This window comes from Camarhynchus parvulus, chromosome 1, assembly GCF_901933205.1.
Source record: "Camarhynchus parvulus chromosome 1, STF_HiC, whole genome shotgun sequence".
Lineage (NCBI taxonomy): Eukaryota > Metazoa > Chordata > Aves > Passeriformes > Thraupidae > Camarhynchus > Camarhynchus parvulus.
In genome coordinates, this window is record NC_044571.1 from 88787631 (window position 1) to 88809062 (window position 21432).

The window sequence follows — 21432 nt, forward strand, 5'->3', positions numbered from 1 at the left end:
TGGTTTTGTTTGGGCAGCAAACAGGAGCCATCGTTCTTTCTGTTGGTACAGTTCCCAGTGGAACATGGCAGGCAAGGTCAGTGTCTTGGATTCAGGAGGGTACAAAGGATGATGGAGCAGGTTACTGAAAGCTCAGTAACTAAGCCAGGGCCAATACATGGGGCTTTTGGGAAGGTATCACACAACCATTTGAGGGAACTGCGGCCTAGAGACTTCAGCCTGTTCCTCAATTCCTGCTTGTTCCTTGATGCCAACCAAACACAGGTGGTTGAAGACCCTTTGCCTAATGTTAGAAGAAAGGAGGAAGGCAATGACCCTGGACCTACATGTTCTTGGACCTGCTTTTTTTTTTTTTACTGTCAGCACCCAAGACTATTGAAGAACTAGATTGCACCACATGGTCCTACATGTGACAATGCTCCTGGCAATTCACTTCTCTGCTTCTCTGGGGTCTTCCAGAACAGCTTCTGTCTTACCTCTGTGCACGTTGATCTCTATGTCATCTTAAACTAAATCCCCATCTCTTCCAGTATGATTTTTTTTTTTTTTGCTTCTGGAAATTAGCACAAGCCACCATTGGTACTCTCCCATGCCCGTTTTAGACTTTAAGGTCTTTCTTCAGGTGCCTGAGTCTTAGTAGAAAAGTAAGCAAGAACTTAGTGTACTGCTATGGCTGTGTCCTGCTGTGGCCCCTGCATGTTCCACTGAGGCAGTGTTGGAATTGTCAGGTGATTGCTGCATTAGGAAGCTTCAGTTGCCTCTGGACCAGGTACAGCAATAAGGCACACGGTATAGGATTGATAAACTGGACTCTTCTGGATAAATGGGAATGGTGTTACAGAGCAAGCCCAAGGGAAGAAAGAAAATGAGGTACCATTTCAGGCTTAGTATGTTCCTTCCATTGTGCACTCTTGAAAGGCTTTGGGCTGAAGCTGTGAGCTCTCAGTGATCTGAGGGGCGTTAAGTTCTCCTGTCAGCAGGACTGGCTGCTTTGGCCAAAAAGGTGTGCTGGTTTTCTAACCACTGTCCTTGTTCAGAAGTGCTTCTTGGAAGCCATCACACCAGGAAAGGGGTGGTTCCTTCCACTGCCTTGCAGAGAAAGATTTCCATCATTTTCTAGTGCCCAGCTACTTGCAAAGAAAACAGTGCAGTGGTTGGGAGCAAGCTGGAGCCCACACAAAGCCCATTGTCTTGGGCTTTGGTTTGAGACTTGAGCCTATGCAGAAGCTGAAAGAAAACACCAAGTTGGGCAGTGATGCAGAGTCTTGATGCCAGATTTTGAAATGGTGGAGATACCAGGGTGACAGAAGGATATGTGGAGCTTTTGGCAAACCACTAGACCGGACTTCAGTTTTTCTGTAAATGTCATAAAGCTTGTAGAAATTTAAGTAAAATGAAAAACTGGTTCCTGTTGCTGCTCTGAAGTGTTGCTTTTGAAGTGTTGCTTTGCATATTTTTATATTTGAAGTACTTTACCAGTTGGATGAGTCCAAATAGTTTTATTTCCAAAACTAGGAGAGGTACCTGCCAGTTCTGTTCACAAAGTGCACTCAGAGGTGTGTTGAAAGGGTGATATTTTTGAGATGCACAGTTTTAGGCTTTGCCGTCACCAAGCATAATCACAAGGAAACCTGAAATGCACATTCTCTTTTTTGGTGTCATTTAGTACATACATGACCCACAGGCATGTAATTGGGCAAGATTTTGGTTTGGTTCCCACCTGTGTGCCTGCTGGTGTGGCAAAGGACCAGAATTGTCATGGAAAATCTGTTCACATACCTGCAGTGAAATTAAATATGGCTTGCATTCAGTGCTAATTAAGTGGACAAATCTGTGCAATCCTGCTCTGCTTGATTGACAGTGTACTTATGATAATTTCCATCCAGAGAATCTGATGACAGGTCACTGTTTCACCTGAAGGTTGTGACTTCTGTGATGGAATTGACTACACAGCTTTTCTGATAGGTTACATCTCACTGTGGTACTCAGATATGCAGTTCATAGATGGAACTGTAGCAGCTACTGAAGATTTACCCTGCATTTCTATAGGGCTTTTAATTATTTAGCAATACTGCTGATTTTTAGAGATGCAACAAAAATAATCTCCCTCTCACTCTGAGAAAGTTCACAAACTAATTTTGTTAAGCTGATACGTCTTTTTTGGTTTTGGAGTCCCCTGGGCCAGCCAGCAGGGCAGTGCTGGGCAATAACATTTTGAGCAGTCCTGACACTTCCAATCTACATTTCCTTCTAGATTAAGGTAAAGGAGGAAGGAAAATACTTCCCTGTGGGCTGTGGGCTCTTCAACATGAATAGTCTGTGACTGGGCTCAATGCCAGAAATAGCACTCTTGAGGCAGGTGATCTCTAGGTGGGCCTAGTATGATGAAAGCACAGACAACAATGCAAAAGAGCAAAATACACATAAATCTAAATGAGATTCATAAAGAGCTTAGTAGCCGAGAGCAAGAGTGCCTGATTGACTTTCTCATACTCATGTGCCTCTAAATAGTAAATCTTACAGCAGAGGTTGAAGCAGTTGCTCAGTGTTCCTCAAAACAGTCATCTCTGTTTCCTCATCTCACTGCCAGCTCTGCTGGGACCACTCTTAGGTGTCAGCTGCAACACTGTGGTTCTCTGGAATGCTATTTCACTCTTCATCTCCTTCCTCATTTTCTTGAAGACAGGCAGCTCTTCACAGGAAGTTACCCCTCACTTAAACAAATGCAGGCAGAATAACAGGACCTGGACCAGGGAATTAGGCTTTCTGATACCTTAGGATCATTTTGCTGATGTTAATGCAGGTCAGTAACTTTTGGCTCAAGGGCTCCCTTAATAATTGTTCTGTTGTTGTTGTTCACAAAGAGGAACACGTGGATTATTTGAAGTAGCCAGTACCATTACAGAATAAATACAGTTCCATTCTTGCTGAGGAAACCTGAAATAGTCAGTGATAGTGGATGGCTGGCTAGTGAAGGTATTTTGTTTGTGCAAGTGGAAACCAAATGGACCCTTCTTTTGTGTTACAGTTACCTTCCTGTAAGTGGTAATAAGAACATGAGACTTCATGCAGGGGATTGGTACCGAGAATGCAGGTACAGGTCCTGCAGTACTTTAAAAGATGCTCTGGTGCACAGCACATGGGAAACAATTACATTGCTTATCCACTGTGCTCATGTGTCCTGTCCCACTAACCGTAAAGAAAAGAGTTTGCAAGAAAGGAGCAGTTATAAGGAAAAGCAAATAGGTATTTCTGGTTTATTGACTACAGGACAGCATATTCATTCATTCATGGGTGTACAGAACTAACATACAGGACAGATGTGATGATATCCTCCTGTCAGTGCTGAAAGGGACTTTGCTTTTCTACCCCAGCCCTTGATCTCTTCATTTCCTCCTCTATGGTTTAGCAGATGCACCTTCTTCTCTCAACTTGGCTTTCTTCTCCAGGTTCATGCTTGTAAGAGATTCATGTCTTTTCATAGCCTACAATGTAATAAGATCATCAGTTATCACCTGAAGGACCACAGAGTTGAAACTTGAATCAATAACTTACCTGACCTATCCTCACCAAGGCACAGTCCTGTCAGCTTTAATGGCAGGAAGCCAAGAGGGTTAAAATAAAATATTGAGAGATTATTTTGGCTGAAAGCAATTACTTCTCTGGGAATAAATTAAACTCTTTTTTCAAGGCACTAGCAGATATGTTCTGTGGTTCTGGTCAGTCTTAAATACTGATCTGATTTTCATGAGACAGAGAAACAAATCAAAAGTTAAACATAATCACAGACTCACAGAATATTTTGAGATGGAAGGGACCACATGGATCATCAATTCCAACTCTTCACTGAATGGCCCACTGGGGGATCAAACTTGTAACCCTGGCGTTATTAGCACCATTCTCTGGCCAACTGAGCTCATCTCAGGAAACATAAATAATTCCAGCTGCTTTGAAAACAAGGATTCCAAAGTAGCTGTCCTCTCTTCCTGGTACTTGCATTCATACTCTCCAGTACAGAGGAAAATGCTCTGGGAATCATCAGTGTTTGAGCTCTGCTGTTAAAGCCAGGAAAAAATCCTTCTAGTGTTTCTTTTCAGAGCGCTGCATCCTTTTCATTGTAATAGACAAATTCTGATACAAAATGTCAGGTGACACTCAGTAGCTCACAGTGCTGGGGTTAAGACTGTCACTACTTGTAAGGTTTCTCTAGAATACAGTAGTCCATAGAAACCAGACCTGAGCATTGTCATCAGAAGAGAGGCAGCATAACAAATAAGGTTATTCTACCACGCAGACGCTTTAAGCTCAGGGGATTTTGTTTAAAGGAAGCATCTTCATGGTGACATCATCCTTTTCTGAGGAGAATTAGTCAATGAGGGTCAGTTCTGGGGAACCAGGAGGACTTGTTAAAATTTTGTTTGGTGATAAAATGACAACCCCAAAACAAACAAAAAACTCCAAACCCCCAAAGCAAGACAGTACTAAAAATCCCTAGAGGAGCTAAGAAGTTTAAGTGAAGGTTTATTTGCCTTCATCAGCCCAAATTCTGTGCTTACCTGCTTCCCTCTGATCACCATGGTGATGCATCCCACTATTGTCAAGGCAATCATGACATAGCTGAACTTCACACGCAGGGTGCTCTGTGCTGCTCTCACTGTCTCAAGCCTCAAAAAAAGAACAAAAGAACACACTTGTTATCAGAGACCCAAATAATTCACTTGGCTAATTATTTAATTTCTCCTAGTGTGCTGTCTTGGTAGTTTTGTGGAATACTAATAGCACTTGGCTCTTTGCACAAAAGAGTTTTACAACAGGAAAGGCTGATCTCTTAAGTATTTTGGGAGATACGTGGTAACAGAGGCATTCCTGTCAAAGCTGGAAACAAGCCCAACTTTTTAAACTTAGCTTTTTCTATTGTTAAATACTGCCTTTGCAGACCACTTGACTGCAATGCAAAGGAGGAAGGCTGCAGGATTTTAGTGTATTTGTTCATTATGGAAAGAACAGGGAAAACAGAGGAATGGTTTAACCAATCCTGTATTTTTCTGTCAGCTCCCTCTGTGCTCACTACCACCTTCCAATATCTGCAAAGCCAGGGAGAACTCATCTGTATTATAATTGTGATGTATTTAACATAGTAAAACATGCATTTTTCTCTCAATAGCAGAAGTCTGGTAAAACCCAAAATATGGTGTTCTAACAGTTGAGAGTTCATTGGGCAGAGGGAAGCATTAGCACAGCTTTGCAATTTCTTCTGCCTGAACTTCACAGTGGTTTCATTTACGATGCAGTCTTATTTCCCGGCAAGGTGCTTCCTCTGCTGCAGGACCTGAAAGTGCAAAAAGTGACACACAGGCTGCTGAATGCAGCACTCAGAAATTCTGAGCAGGACTTGGTAAAAGACCAGTGGTCCCCACTCCTGCTGGAGTAAACAGTCCTAAAGTGATCTGCTTCCCTGAGAAACTAAGGAGGTGTGGAGGATTGTAAGCTTTCCTATATCAGCTCTGGACAGAGGAACTCTTTAAATTTTTTTTTTTTTTTCATTTTAGGGGGCTTAGCTAGCCACACCAGTAGCTGTACCATCCTTTTGGGAAACCTGTTGCCTACTCTGCTATTATCTTTCAAAAACCAGAAGTCTTCCACCAGAAGAGTAGCAGTTATTGACACCTTCCAGCTGTGTAGAGAGTAAAAACAAAAGATCATATTTTCTTGAGTTAACTCTGAAGATCATTCTACCCAAATGACATCTTGGTTACAGCAGGTTTTCAGTCTGTGTTAGAGAGAACAATGCAAGAAGGGCCAGTGAAGCATTAATGCTTTTTAAAATACTTTCCATAATAACCAAAGACCTACACCCTGTCTATTTAACTCTCCTTGCAGAATTTAGGGCAGATAACTCCCTTCTCAAGGAGGGCTGATACTCTCACTGATTATATTTGGCACATGCCAAAATTCCAGAAGACTGGAGAAGCACCAACACTGTGTAATGAAAAGAATAAATGCATCAAACTAATATACCCCAAAACTAATGTGGAGAATGGATTTAATGGAACTGGGAAATTATTACTGTACATAAACATGAGTGAATATGGAATCTGTTACTACATTTTGACCCTTACATTTGGAAGAAAAAAAAGTTACTTCAGGATCCATGGTAGTTCAGCATGGTAAATCACACAGGACGTGAGAGCTGGGAAGTTTTGTTCTTGTTTTTGTCAGAGCATTGATCTGAGTACAAGATTTCTGATCATAGGGAACAAACACATCCATCTACAATAAAACTAATGGTTAATTTTAGCATCCAGGTTATTTGCTTCTGCTAATAATCTGCAGTGAAAGCCTTGAGTGCAGGCTGCAATTAGGCTGAAATGCACAGCAGTAGGATTTTAAAAAGTTTGCTAGTTAATTTTGGAAATACCTTAGATGTGTTAAGAATTTACAAGAGCAAAAGGTAGATATCTAAACACAACTTGCATTTTAAATCAGTTCAGTGGCTAAGTTTAACATTTGTTTAATAAATGGGTTGCTTCACCACATTTTACAAGATTACTGAGTTATAGCACAAGCCCTTACAACACATAATTAATCTCAGATTAATTAATTAATTAATCTCAGAACAGGAAAACAAGTTTTTGTGCTTTTATAGTTCTCAATTGTCTTCTCAGATTTGGCTGAATTATTTGTCTAAATAAAAAGAATTCCCTATGCACTTGCAGAAATGGTCAGCTTTTATCAGAAGTTGGTTTGTCCTTTCAATAAACTACTGAAATCAATCACTCTGCTAACTCCGTTTTCTTAAAAACACTCATAACAAATGTTTGGTATGCAAAAATATATGAAGTGATAGTAAGTTTTAATAATTTACTCCTGTATGTATTTCAAATGTAGTTTTAAGAAAAGTGATTCAATACAAAATGGAAGGATTCCACTTTTAACAAAATTCATTCATTGTGATACATTTAAATACAGGGATGGATTTTCAATTCCCACATGGTGCATCCAAACAAACAGAAAATATGTAAGAGGGCAGCTATATCATTTTCTTACTCAAGTAGTGCAAGATTTACTGTTTCTTTTTAATTTAAATAAATACATGTACTTAAAAGCATTACGAGCATGTTTTAAAAGATAACTATGCTACCACTAGGAATGTTTTTTAAACTAACAGTTGTCTATTGTTGATAAGTTTACTTTTCACATGGGACAAAGCTTTTGACATTTGGACTCAGCAGCAACAGGAAAATTTTGACTATATATAGTTAGGGAGCCTTAACACTGTTAGTTTAAATTCCAACTGGAAAGGACATTGGCCCATGCCCTTTAGGTATTCATTAATAAATACTTAAATGAGTTTCAGTTATTTTATAGCTGTATATGAAAGTTTCCCACCGCAAGAGACTGACATATAATGAAGAACACTAGAAAAAGCTCACCCTAATGTTTGAAAAAAGCTTTCTAATTGTGAGACAAGAGTAAAAATGAACTGATGTGGCATGGTTTTCTAATGAAACAACTGATAAATGCTGGTCAACCCTTTGCAAAAAAAGGAAAAAAAAAATCAAGAGGGATACATTATCTTAGCACAAGAGAATTGCTGAGGTCATTTCATCTACAAGGATGATAAACCAAACATAGCAGGGTAAGGTTTTTCAGCTGTGCAAACCCATTCCTTTCTAGAAAAGTTGCATGCAAGTTCTGCATAGAAAAAGTCTCTTACAGTTTCAAAAGCAACACTTACGAGACAGTCTCTGGAATATCCTCTGGCTTTTTGTAATGGCCTGCCCACAACAAAAACCTTCTCTCCCAGGGTGTAGGCCTGTATCCAGGCACTCCTGAAGCAGATCGACCTAAAAAACCCCAGCAAAACACACAAAGACACAACAACAAAACAACAGTCAGAGAGGCTGGATGGTCAGAGCTGTAACAAAACCAGTTAGGGTGAGCAATGCAGAACTCTAAATGTGATTGCTAGAGGTGGTTAGAGAATGAAAACTGTATCACAGATTAACAAACGTGTGAATAAGGATGAAACTAAAGCCATGTAAGGAAAGCCAAATCCTTCTCAAAACCTCTGTATCTGCTGGTCTAAATATGCAGAAGCTGCTCCAGCCTCTAAGGTTCCTAAGGTAGTTTTCTATTTCATTTAAAGAAGGTTAAAAAAAAAAAGAAATCAAATGGAACAGCTATAGAAAAGTCAACATGCTGCACAATAACAATAAAAGCCAATATATCATCACAGAATGTTAACTTTTTCAGGCAATGCAAGATTTTATCTGAAGGTATAAATAAACAGATGACCATAGGCAAAGACTGGACACATAATTTTCTGGTCAGTCTTTCAAACACCACAAACAAAATATTAATAATGTAACAGGGGAAACTTTTCATATATAACACACCATTAAATCTAAGAAACAAAGTGCAAAGATAGACAGCTTCTTCCTTTTAAACAATAGGCAGTATCCTGTATGGCCATGTTCTCCCTCATGGATTCATGAATTACCTAGGGAGTGGGGTGGATACAGTGTGCTGACAACACCAGGTTATTCAAAAACATAAAGGAGAGGGCTGAGCACAAAATGCCAGAGGGCTTAAGGACCCAGAGTCAATTAATTGGCCTGGGAACTCCCTTGTCCATAAACAGGAAGCAATTCCAGTTCACACACAAGTGACAGACTCTGCCCTCAATTATAAATCATTACCTCGGCCTGAGCAAGGCCTTGGGGTTCCACAGGGTTTTGGCAAGTGGCAGAAAGGAAAACAGCAGGAACTCAGCATTACTGTGCCTCTGTGTAAAACTGTGACTCCAGCTTTTTGAAAGGCATGGGAAAGACTTAGAGGGAGCTGAAATAGAACAGGCACAAGTATGGAATGGTCACCATGTAAGAAACTGTGTCACAGACTGAGACTCTTTGGCCTTGAAAAGCAGTGGCTGAAGCTCTCTTCAGCCCAGCAGAGCATTGTAAGAGACATTGGGAGTGTGGGTTATAATGAGGTCTTGGTTTGGAAGGGGTACTGAATAAAAGAAAATCAGATTATAAAAAAGTGCACATTGGGTTAAAAAATAAACACAAGACTGTAGCTGAGGAATTTCTTCTTAGAGAAGAACATTCTTAGAGAAGAAATTACTCTGGAATTTTAGCATCAACATTCTTAGAGAATGTGGACGCTAAAAATACATCCAGCTTCAGGAAACTGGGCAAATTTGTCAGGGGGAAAAAAAAATCCAGTGAGGACTATTAAAAACCAAGCTGCCACCTCTGGGACAGTGGTATAGAGAACCCTCTTCCTATTCTCTTCCTTAGGTTCTTGCTGTAGGTCACCATTCCCACTTCACAAAAGCATAAGGGACTTCCTTTACTGGCCCCTGCTGGAGACATCACACTTCTAAGGAGACCTTTTGTCCTACCCAGAGCAGCTGATCCATGTTTTTAACACAGAGTCCTGCCAAATGCTTCACATCTGTGTGCTCCTTTTCTCCTGCACGGGTGGGCCATAAGGAACCTGTGATACAGGGAGCACAGAAACTGTCCCAAATATAGTGAAAAAATGTTTCATGGCCTAAACTTTCCCTGACCAGCTCCACCCTTAAACATGAACAATTCAGAACCTTCCCTGCAGGGCACGTTCAGTTTTTGGAACAGCTGGAGCTGGCTGCACTCCGAAAAACTGCAAAAGTCTTTTAGCTCACACAACATTCCAAAACATGAACAGTTTACAGTGGGGCTGAACAGGCAGTTCCAGAGCAGAGCTGAGGAGCCCCAGTGTAGGAGTGTGCACTAGATAAGGCTCTGGTGATCTGCTACAAAGTGAATGCTCTGTGACCTTCACAAGTGGAAACATTGACCTGTGGCTTTTTGTTAGAAAACAAGACTTAACCAAATTTAATGCTCCATTTTTCAGTCTAGGGAGCAGAACTCTCAGAAAATCAGGGATATGACCACCTGTGTCAGCCAAATTCCTCTTCAGATGATTGCAGCATGGATATGCGAGTATTCCATGGCATTAAACATTCCATGACTTTATCAAAGACTCTTACTCTTTGTCTGAAGGTCTTGCTGGGGTTTAACACACAGCCTTCTGCTTATCTTGGGGTCCACTCCCTCGGTCATCCTCAGAACCGAGGGAATATTTCTTCCCAGCAGTTTAACAGCCCTATCTGGAAGAGAAAACAGAGGAAGCAAAGAGGCCAAATTTAACTCAGAGCAGTAGAAACCAGCTTTGCAATGGAAGCATTTCAAGCTTTTTTTTAACACAAGAGGAAAAAAAGAAAGAAAACCAATAGGTACAAATGAACCCAGGAAGTACCAGTTTTAGTTGTAATAGCCCACCAAAGAAATGAAAGCTTGTTTATAAGGTATGCCTTGAGCTTGCTCAGTAATCTTATGTAGAAAAATGTGAATGCAATTAAACTGATTTAGAGAAAAAAAACCAAAATAATGTCCTGCCAGCAATTTCTAAAACATTACAATTTCCAGGCACTAATCTAGACATATGCTTTAGATACACTTTGGATGGTGCTATTTCAAGGACTGCACACCAGCATTCTACCAGGTCTGTCACATCCCAAAAGCATTGACCAAGTCAAAAAGGCAGAATATTTACCACTGAGAGGTAACTACTTTGTAGCACATTAGAAAAGGCCAGGGCACCTTACATACGAACACAATACTTCAAAGAAAGCGTTTCTAATGCATTAATTAATATAATGAAAAAGTCCGGGAAAAAACCCCAACCAAACTAACTCAGAAACGCAAAAGGCGCACTTTAAAAAATATAAATTAGATCTTTTTTTACTTTGTTATACTGTCGGAAGGTGTCTCTCCTAAGGCCCTTTACTTTTGAGGAATAATACACTCCCGCTCTGAAAAAACAGGAATTTACATTTACAGGCAACACCCCCAACGGAACCGGCCCCTTTTCAAGCTCTTTAGAGCACCCGAGGCCCGGCCCCACTCCTGTCACTGTTTCGGACGCCAGTCCATCAGACACGGCCCCTCACGCTCGGCTCCGCTTCCGCCGCAGCACCGGCCGGGGCCGCCCCGCCGCTCGGGCTCCCGGGGAGGCGGCGAAGCGGCGGCAGCCCCGGCCCGGCCGCGGGGCTCGGTCACTCCCCGCCTCCCTCCCTCACTCACTCACTCACTCACCGGCGCGGCCCCACATGGCGCTGCCTCGGCCCCGCTGGGCGCCGCTCAATGTCACCGCTGGGCCCCGCCCCGGGCCCGCGATTGGAGGGAGCCGCGCCGCGGGCGCCAGGGCCGGCACCGCCTCCGGTGGGGGCGGCCGGAGCTCTGGCAGCGGCTGCAGGAGACGAAGGGGCCGCGAGGCCGCTGCCGGTGGAGATGCCCGACTGGGGGCCGCTGCGCCGGGGGCCGCGCTCCGGCGGGTCCCGCCCCGCTCCGCCCCGCGCGTCATCCCGGCTCCCCCGCCGGATTGGGCGCCGCGGCTCCCTCGGCCGATCCAGGATGGCGGCGCCCAGCGGAGCCGCGAGCTGCGAGGACTTCGCCGAGTTCCAGGTGAGCCGCGCGGGGCGGGCGGGGCTGAACCAGGCCGGGCCGGGCGCTGCCGCTGCCGCCGCCGCCGCCGCCGCCGCTGCTGCTGCTCCCTCCCGTGCCCCGCGCGCTCCCGCCGCCTCCCGGCGAACGGCCCCGGGGGAGCGCGCGCCCCGTGCGCGAGGTCACCCCGCTCCTGGCGGCCGGCGGGATGCGGCGGGAAGGGAGCAGCGTCCGGCCTTCCCCCCTTCCCTCCTCTTCCCTCCCCTTCCCTCTTCCCTCCGGCAGCAGCGGGGCCGGACACCTCCCCTTCCCCGCAGGACCCGTTCCCGGGACGGAGCGCTCGCGGCGCGGGAGCCACGCGGGCGGCGGGAGCTCCGCGGGCGCCTCCGCGGCGTTCGAGGGAGCGGGGCTGCCACCCGTGTCTTCGGCGCTGCGAGCGGGGCCCAGGCCGGCGGGGCCGTGGGAACCGGCCTGTGCCTCGAACGCGGAATCCCAGAATATCCTGAGTAGCTCGGGACCCTCAGGAATACCGAGTCCAGCTCCTGCTCTGCACAGGACACCGCAAGGGTCACACCAGGTGCCTGAGGGTGTCCAGACATCCTGAACTCCGTCGGGCTTGGTGCTGTGACCACTGCCCTGAGGAGCCCGTTCCAGTGCCCAGCCACCCTCTGTGTGAAAAACTTTTTCCTGGGACCCAACCTAAACCTCAGCTCAGCTTCACGCCCCCCAGCATGGTGGGGGTTTTATTCAAAGTTTGCCGTTTTGGTGCAGGTTGCGCCCGGTTTCCTGTGTGGAAGTGGGGACAGGGACTTGGGCAGAGGCTCTTCAGCCTGTGCATGCTGCCTGCAGGGCCAGGGGACTTCAGGGGGCATCAGTAACTCACCCCTGCTCTGGCTTTTGCTGCCAAGGAAACTCCGTGGTTTGCAGCACATACTCCTGCGTGTGGGATTGCTCCTTTGGTGTGCTTCCAACTCTTTGTAAGGAATCCTATTTAGTTTCTATTAAAATGCTTGACTGTGAAAATTTTTTGTAATAGGCTTTTCTGAGAGATGTAACCAAGTATCTCTCTCTCTCTCTTTTAATACAGGAGCTGCTCAGGGTGATGAGGACAATCGATGATAGAATTGTTCATGAGTTAAACACTACGATTCCAACAGCTTCCTTTGTGGGGAAAGTTGATCCTGGCCAGACATGTAAAGAGCTGTACGAGTCTGTGAGTGTGCTCACCTTCCACTTTCAGCTCCCTTCCCGCTGCTTTGTTGTGTGCAGTAGTCACTAAAGCATCCTCCGTGTCTGAGGAAAACACTGCCTTGGTAGATCTTGCTTTGTGTATTCCTAACTGTCCTGCTCAACGTCTCCACACACTGCTTCAGTTTAAAACCATGCAGGGAAGTTCTTTGTTCTGCAATACTGATCCTTCAAGGATCTTTTAAAAAGGGTGCTTGCTTTTCCTGCTGCTCTGCAAGACTCCTCATGTTTTTTACCTTTGACTTTTGATCAACTTGGTAAGAGGAAGAATGAGAGGATAGTCTAAGTTGAGAGTAGCTGCTGCTCAAAGCAGTGTTGTTTCCCACATGTAGGTTATGAATTCAAAGGGATTTCTGGAGGCACAGCAATACCATGACTTTAGAAAGTGTCTCTTTAAACTTATCACTAGGAAGTTTTTATTCTCTGATGAGTCACTGTGACTTTCTTTTTCTCCCCACTTAGTTGATGGATGCTCACACCAAGAGAGAAAGAATCATCAAAAACTGCATCTCTCAGACTTCTGCTGTAGTGAAAACCCTCAAAGAAGAGAGGGAAAAGGCCCATGAAGATGCAGCATTATTAAAGCAACTCAGGAAAGAGCAGACAAAAGTGAGTGGTGGAGCCTTTGAGAGATCACTTAAAGAGGAGGAAGTGGGTATCTTTCCCAAATGGAAGGACCAGTGTGATGGAGAGAACCTGAAGTGGATCCTGAGTCAAGCAGTTTTTTCCGAGGTTCTCATTGGCCCTTGATGGGTCTTGTGAGAATTATTTTCCCAAGGTCTCCCCAAAGGCAGAGAGCTGCTTTTATCCTGCAGCTGGAGCATTTCCGAGATTCTTTTCCATGAATGCTGTAGAAAAGCACACATTCTTTCCCATGGTGGATTCTAACCTTCACTGACTGACTCAGGCACAGCTTAACTTTTCCTACAAAATGCTTGTCCTCTACAAGGTGCTCCCAGGCAACCTTGAATTCCACTTACACAACCTTTTTGCTGTTTGGTATTTCTTGGATTAATATTTGGAGTACCTTGTGATGGTGTGAGAGGGAGACTTCTGGGTTTGCATACAGAATTGTAATGTGCAAATGCCTTCTCAACCTTCTGGCCTGTGGGTGGGAAGTACTTTACCAGAGGTGACCAGAGGGGATTGAGTATCAGAAGTGGAGAAAGGAACCCCACTACAGTTCTCACCTCACTTCCAGGGCCCCTTTAGTAAGGAAAAGGATACTGAGAGAACCATGTGGCAGATGAGCAGTTTTATTCTTAAAGCCTCACTTATTGAACTGCTAACAAGCATGGATATTAGTTTGGAAAACTGGAGTGGTTGCTTAGTATTTTCTACAAATTTTGTTAGCAGAGCCAGTTCTTTAAATCATTTAGTTACTGAGACTGAAATCTCTCTGAAAACACTGGGAGGATCACAATTAAAGTGTTTAATATTTGGAGATGGCTTCAAATGTTGAAAGCATTCTGTGACTTAGAAACATTTCAGATTTTTTTTTATGAGATCACCTCAGATTTGTACTTGGACCATATGAAGTGTGATCCCCCTGGTTTTTTTTTTTTTTTTTTTTGGCTCTCCAAAACACAGAGAGTTATGTTTTTTCTACAGGTCAGAAAAGCTATCTTGACAGAACACATCCTAGTTTTAAAAGTGGGAATTTCAAATATCTATTCACTTGCTTGCAGTAGAGATCTCTTTTCTCTTGTTCTGTGTTTCTCTCATCCTTCTAGTTCTAGAACTTGGAGGAGTTTGTGCAAAATTATTACTTCTGGGTCACTGAATGAGAAAACTTGGAGTAGTATTTTCTTTGAGCTACTAAAGATCCTCTGAGTGTTTATTTTATAGAGACATATCCTGGTCATCCAGTCACTCTGGATGCTGGATTGTTATTTCAAACAGATTGAAGTTCTGTTGAGTTGGGGAAAGTACATCCAACAGCTGTAGCAACTCTGTGTCCCTGCATATCTTACTTGGAAGGCTTTTAGTGGGATTGTTGTATTGGCTTGCACCTGTTCACCAGGCCTCTGATTGGAACCATGTATTGAAAATGGATAAACTCTGGCTCTTAGTCTGTTGTGTTAAAGACTCCAACAAGAATACATCCTAAATTTGGTCAAAATGGCAGATGGTTCTTAAATCTCCTACTATTGCCTCCTCCTCTCCTACTATTACCAAATTACCCGAACACAACTGTCACACCTGGCCCTCGGGGTTTCTAATAGATGTGAAACAGAGAGATTCTTACCCTTCTCACAGGTCAAGTGAGTGCTCAGGAGCTGTGTATTGGTGGTAGTTCTTGCTACAGCTTTTGCATCTGTGTAGAGCTGGTTTGTCCTGCAGTGATGACATGAAATACTAACTGGTTTGGACAGCACGAACAACACGTGATCGGACTGCAGACCCTTTTTGGTCAGTGCACTGAGTAGATGGCAAATGAAGCAGAGAGGATCTGTTCATAACTTTAGTTTTAAATCCAGAATCCTAGCTGGATTCCTAGCTTTGCTGCCAGCTTCATATATGACTCTTATAATGCAAGAGTGGCAACTCAAGGCTGCAGAGCTAACGCCAGCCCTGGCATTCCCTGTGCTCAGTGCTTGCATTAGGTGCAGTTATTTGTGCCTGTGAAGCCATCAATGTTAATCAGTTAATTGCTAGCAAATCTTGATGGGCATTATTTAGGAATAGAGCCTGAGTAATGAGGATCTACTGCCAGGTTTGCTTTGTGAGTCTGCCTTCACTGTGCCCTTGCAGACCTGTGGGTGCCCTGAGAAGGGCCAGGCTCCCAGGGTGATTACACATCGTGCCCTTTGGTTTGCACCATCACAGGAGGTGTGCACCTGGTGCTGGGGTTGGGAGCTGGAAAGTTGCACTTGTAATAAATACTGAAGGCTGCAGGGAGACCTGTTTGACAATAACCCTTGTATCTGTTATTTTCTGCAGTTGAAATTGATGCAGTCGGAGCTCAATGTTGAAGAAGTGGTAAACGACAGAAGCTGGAAGGTACTCAGTCATTTAATAGTGATGATGTTGTGTCCCAACAGACAGTCCTGCACTGGAGGTGTGGGATTGGTGCCTTGTGAAGCCGCTTAACTAGAAATAGATGAGGGCATTGCTGGGGGAAATGCTTCAAGTCAGTCATTTTCCCAGTTCTGGATGCAGAGATCAAAACTTTTCAGTTGCACTGCCAGGGGAAGAAAAGCATCTGATTTAGCATGGAGGAAGGACTGTGGATTATTCCCTGTGTCCCTTTCTCCTCCTTGCCAGGGGCCGAACACTTTGTAGGCTTTTCTGTGGTGACTTCTCTGAGAAGCTTTTTAGGGCCTCTAACAATGTCAGAGAGAATGGTGAATGGTTTTTCACATTTGCCTGTATCTGGTGCTGATCACAACTCGGCATAGCCCGGGGAGGAGTGAGGCTGTAGAAGTTGAACCTTTTCCTGATGGAGTTTCTTCAGGCCTGAACAGACACTCCCTGGTGCAAAGGGCAGCCTTGCCGTTGCTCTCCTGTGTCAGCAGAGGGTGCAGATCACCCTCAGGACTGATGGCCCTGAAGTCTGTCCGGTGATTTTAACACTGAGCTTAAATTCTGAGGTGGTTATAATGTGCCACTGCAGCATTTCACATCTGGCATCCTTTTCTGGTTTGGTGAAGCTTTTCAGAGCTTTCAGTACTGCCGAGAACTTCTCTCCCTCTCTAAATGAAAATAGGATTTTTCAAATAGCTAGTACTAGCTGCACCTTCCTTTGTAATCCCTACTTCATTATTTTAGCCCCTAGATTGCACCAGTGTAAAACCAATGCAGCTTTATGTCTTGGGTGCTTGTCAGTAACCTCAGTGCAGGCTGATGAAATGAGCATTTACACAGTTTCCTGCATATGCTTTGCCATCAGCACACCTCTGTACTGTCCCAAAAAAGCTAAACATGCACTTTAGTTTGATTTTAAACCCACTCAGATCTGACTAATCAATGCCCCAGCCTTAACAGCAACATCCTGCAGGTCACCAGGGGCAAATATTTCACAGTGACTCTGCTATGAAGGAACAGCCCCCACCCTAATCTTCATTCTGGAGCACCAAATTTATTAATGATCCCAGAGGTCTCTTGTAGCTGCATTAAGCTTTTACTGGTGACAGAACTGTCTACTTTTTCCTGAAGATGGAGAGTTTATAAAGAGTGAGGTATGCATGGTGCAGGGGTACTTTAGCCTGCTAGTGTATTCCTCAGCCAATGTTCAGAGTGGAGCTCGAAGAGATAAATATTTCTGGGTTTTATCTCCAGCTCTGCTGTACTGTGCTCTGAATATACACATAAATGTCTCCTTTAGCTGCCTGTTAAAATGTCAGTTAGAGCCAGTCATGGTTGCAGACTGAATGCAATTTGTTACATGGAAGTGATTATTGGTGTGCAGGCTGGTGTTTTACAGTTGTAGACTTCTGGTTGGGAAGTACATTTGTGTATTTCCATTAATCCTGAACAACTGAAAACTAATTGGAAAAATCTGATTAGGAAACAGATTTTTAAACACTGGCTGACTGTAGCATAGTGGCATACAGAAGGATGCTACTTTAGAGAAATGCATGTGGAATTTGGATGATACCAAACAAGGAATTGACCTTCAAACAAGACACTTGCATTAGTCTCTGTCCAGCACTTCCAGATTGGACTTTATTGTTGGAGTGGTTTGTACAAATATGTAAAAGCCAGCAAAATCAAACTTTTGCCTAGTAACATGAACTTAACGTTTCTCAGCCATTGCTTTTTCTGAAAAATGTCTGAAAAATGAGAACAGCACTTCACAGGTAAACCAGTGGATTTAAGCGGCCTGAGTAACACACTGAGGAGTCAGTGTTAGTAAGACTGCAGTGTTGATCTTCCTGCCATAGGTTGTGGAGTTACTGTTGAAGATACTTTGAAAGTTAACATGATAGCAAGCAAGCTGGTGTGTTGTTTGATGCTATAGACCCTTGCAGTGCTTTAGAGAGTATTTCCAGCACCCTTTTAGACATATATGCCATTAAAATGTAATTAACAGACAATGGACAAAAAACGGTTCGATTTGTTTAGTAGTAAAATGTTTCTGAATACAACTTGATGCTGTTGCTCTTAATTTCTACATTTCCTCCTATCACTGATCTCAAACCTTTACCTCATCTGAGCTCTTCCAGAGGTGTCCATTCCATGTGGTAACATAATGGCTGCACATTTCTGTGTGTGAAAGAAACTATATCATAGCTTTTGTCTTCTGCAGTATGAAGCAGTTTGAAATCCATGTCTATTTTTTTTAATAAAATTTGAAAGGTAGTTGAAAATTGCTCCAAAATTGTTGAGAAGCAATGCTGTAACTAATGTGTGCTCCAGGCTTAACTTTTGCTGAAGTTGCCACAGGTTCTGAACTGTGAGTAAGATCTGCTGTAGAAGATTCTAGGAAGAGAGAGCTTGAAACAGTGTATTTCTATAAAGTGTTGGATAACTTCCCCAAAATTACAAGATCACTCACTTTGCACATAAAGCCAATGGGAGAGTTCATGAAACTTCATATCCTGATGATCACAGACACTTGGGTCTGCCAAATCCCTGGACAGCTTGGCAAAATGTGCTCTTGTGGGAATGCTGGTGGAACAACCAACACCTGCCAGAGCCTCAGCTTGGTGTCAGGTGATGCTTGTGTTGCTTTCACGACTTGTGCTGGACAAGTTGGGATAAAAACTGTTAAATAACTAAATGGCTTGTGAAGAGCACTTGCAGCCTTGGTGGGAGCCTGTGTGTTTTGCTTTGCATTCAAGCTGCCTTACTTTAAATACTCACGTTTCTTGGCCCTCTTTAGGGCAGGCTGGTGGCAGTTCAAGCTAAATATACACGATCCTCAGTATCCAGTTCTGGAGGCTAAATTTTACCCAGAGAAGGTGCCAGAGGTGAGTGAGGCAGGAGTGCTGTGCCCTTTGCAGGGAGTGCTGGCAGCATTGGCACAGGCAGGCAGAGCACTGGAAGTGTGCACGTGGCTTTCAGGAGCCCTTGCCCTCTTCTTGGCTGTCATGTCAATGTAAAGTGTGCCTGCTCAGGAAAGACAGGAATACAGCATCCAAATTTCAATGCCAGAGTGAACCTAACAGAACACAACCATTCAGGAGCCTTCCCATGATTATTTCCCTCTCTTTTAAAAACAAAAAGGCATCAGCATTTTTGATGATAACAGCCTGCCAGGATTAACAGTCTGCATTTTCTGAGGGAGAACACTTAGTGCTGTGCAGTCTCCCAACATCAGGCTGCAAACTTTGGATTTACTAAAGCCAGGAGTGAAGGTGAATGGAGGTGGATGTCTTGGTAAGTATCATTTATTGATACCTCAGAGCTGGGCAGCTTGAGATGGGTGCCCAGGTAGCTGAGGTAGTTGCCTGAACTGTCTGTGAAGTTCTGCTCATTTCCTGGATGGCATTGATTCACTTTTGCTCTTCTTTTTTGGTGTCTCAGGTATTTAATGAGCGGTGCCGAATTCACTACAAGCCTCCGAAGAGTCAATGATGATGTGAGGCATTTTCCATCAAGGTGGTCCATAACTGTGAGAGCCAAACTGGAAAGAGACCTTGGGTGAGCTGAATTGGGACCCTCCAGAACCAGTAGAACCCAGTCTTGTTTTGTTTTGGACCTACTTAGCTGAATTCTCAAGCTTGAAATGATCCTCCTGTAATTAAGAGAAAACAACTAATCTTTTGTACAAAATATGTGAACAAATGAGTTTTATAGTATTAAAACAATTTTCAATCGGAATGCAAAACTGGCATCTTTCTTGAACTTCCACAGCTTCAGTGATCCCAGAGGGGAAGAAAGAGTAAAACCTATCCTGAGCAGGGAGGAGAAGGTTCTCCCTGAGCTGGTGCCTCCTAAAATATCAGTGAACATGGTCTTTTTGTGGAAATAATCTACTGAAGTCTGAAAGGAAATAAAGATTGCAGACGGATCGGCAAGTGTAGTAGGTTCAGCATCTCTGAGAGTAAGAAGTTACCAGCCTTGTTCTGAACTGCCCAACACGAGCAGCAGTGGCTCAGAGCTGTGTGTGGGTACAGGTTTGCCATTGCTGCTGCAATGCTGACGGGCAGCATCTGTTGCTTACTGCCCTTTGGTCTGTGTTTCCAAGTTCTGGAGTTTTCCTTTATATAGGGAATATGGTGTTGATTTAAACCTCTTTGGGTTGGAGCTGAAGATGTGTCTCATTTGGGAATGAGACTGTCCAGGGACCCTTTTTTGTCCCTCCCTCTGAATATTTAAGAGTAGTTCTAAAGGTGAATTGTGTTTGAGCTGAGGAAACAGCTGTGCATACCTGATCCTGCTGATCCTGGCCATGGTGTTGTGTTTAGAATGCAGCACCCCTGCAGTACCACAGCATTTAAAGGCAGATGAGTAGAAGGAAAGCTGAATTGCTGCAATTACAACTGTATATTTTACTTTTTACTTTTTATTTTGTATTTATCTCAGATAGGCCAACAGTCAAGTGACAAAGTCTGTGTAGTTGCCAGCTGATATGATCTTAAGAACCACTGAACTTAAACAGAGCCCTAAAAATACAGCCCTGTCTTGCAAACACTTGGGAATTCAGCAACAGCAATGGAATTACTGGACATACTCTCCAATCCCTAAAGCTTTGAAAATATAGGGAATGGGAAATAAATGAAGGAATGTACCTGTGTTACTGAGAGCTGGCAAAGATCTGTGCAGCAGCATCTGTTTTATAGATGTTTGTGCAGTAAAGACTCAGACTGTTTGGAAGCCTTTTATTTTTAGGCACCAGGGTCATTTCGTCTCACCTTTTTTTGAGAATGAGGTAGAAATTTATTTTAAGTCTTTGAGGATATAAATCCTAATGTTCAAACTTCATTTTTCCCCCTCTTTTTTTCTCAAGGTACTGCAGCTGCTTTATGCAGAACTTTGAGTTGGAGCACTCATTCTTGAAGATTTCTCATTGTTTTTCTGTAACTCTGAAAGCAGAAAATGTGTTTGTTCTTCAGTTGTTAAATTCTTATAATTGTTTATCATCAAAGTGTAAATCAAATACTGCTCATCAACCTGGGCTGAATTGACACTGATGAAATTTCAACAGGAGGTGATGGTCAATTAATGAGATGTTGAGAACAGTAAGTTTTGATTTCAAAGTTGGTACTTTATTATTGACCTCTAGTATAGGTGTCTAAAATATTTGTTCTCTCCAGGGCTTGGATCAACTGCAAGGACAAATTCTCTTTTTAAGCCAGTTGTACAATAGAAACTGATACAAGTGTGTATAGACTTGGATCAATAGTCTTGAAATATAATTTTTTATTTCTGTATAAACTAGAGACTGTAATGAGAATTAATCATTGTCTTCCTTTATCCATCCAGATGTTTGCTGAGCTCTTGTGGAAAGCTTCTTCACTTAAGCAGATGCTGTGATAAATGACCTGTGAAATTGATGTGATGCACAGAATTTTTTTTTGCATTGCTTATGAGGAAACTATGTTAAAAAAGCCCAAAACCCACAACCCCAAAAAATCAGCCCAACGTGGAATTATTTTCAGTTTGAATATAAGGCCAAGCAAGTAGTCCTATACAAACCTGAGTATGAAAAACTGATACCTTGAGAAGACTCCTAAACCCCCAGCATCCCTTCTTGGGGTGTTTGCATACAGAGGGTTGCAGTAAGACCTTGAGTTGCTTT

At 43.4% G+C, this 21432-nt stretch overlaps 2 protein-coding genes across 2 annotated transcripts; one reads left to right on the forward strand and one right to left on the reverse strand.

Annotated features, from left to right (window-relative positions):
* Positions 1-3226: 3226 nt before the first annotated feature.
* On the reverse strand, positions 3227-11397 carry FAM162A (family with sequence similarity 162 member A). The gene is made up of 5 exons (XM_030958958.1): positions 11148-11397; positions 10040-10159; positions 7739-7847; positions 4557-4665; positions 3227-3485 (listed from the first exon to the last, which is right to left on the reverse strand). Exons 1-5 carry the CDS (start codon positions 11161-11163, stop codon positions 3399-3401), a joined length of 441 nt encoding a protein of 146 aa, XP_030814818.1. The 5' UTR covers positions 11164-11397; the 3' UTR covers positions 3227-3398.
* Positions 11293-19507, forward strand: CCDC58 (coiled-coil domain containing 58). Its single transcript, XM_030958945.1, has 5 exons — positions 11293-11516; positions 12583-12708; positions 13206-13352; positions 15687-15746; positions 19215-19507. Exons 1-5 carry the CDS (start codon positions 11343-11345, stop codon positions 19263-19265), a joined length of 558 nt encoding a protein of 185 aa, XP_030814805.1. The 5' UTR covers positions 11293-11342; the 3' UTR covers positions 19266-19507.
* The last annotated feature ends 1925 nt before the right edge of the window (positions 19508-21432 follow it).

Excerpts from the sequence above, each read along its gene's own strand:
- FAM162A (XM_030958958.1), bottom strand. Across the intron at positions 4,666-7,738 it reads GATATTCCAGAGACTGTCTC|GCTTGAGACAGTGAGAGCAG; the intron begins GTAAGTGTTGCT and ends TCTTTTTTTGAG. Across the intron at positions 3,486-4,556 it reads TGGTGATCAGAGGGAAGCAG|GCTATGAAAAGACATGAATC; the intron begins GTAAGCACAGAA and ends ATTACATTGTAG.
- CCDC58 (XM_030958945.1), top strand. The coding sequence starts at position 11,343 with ATGCCCGACTGGGGGCCGCTGCGCCGGGGGCCGCGCTCCGGCGGGTCC. Across the intron at positions 11,517-12,582 it reads AGGACTTCGCCGAGTTCCAG|GAGCTGCTCAGGGTGATGAG; the intron begins GTGAGCCGCGCG and ends CTTTTAATACAG. Across the intron at positions 12,709-13,205 it reads GTAAAGAGCTGTACGAGTCT|TTGATGGATGCTCACACCAA; the intron begins GTGAGTGTGCTC and ends CTCCCCACTTAG.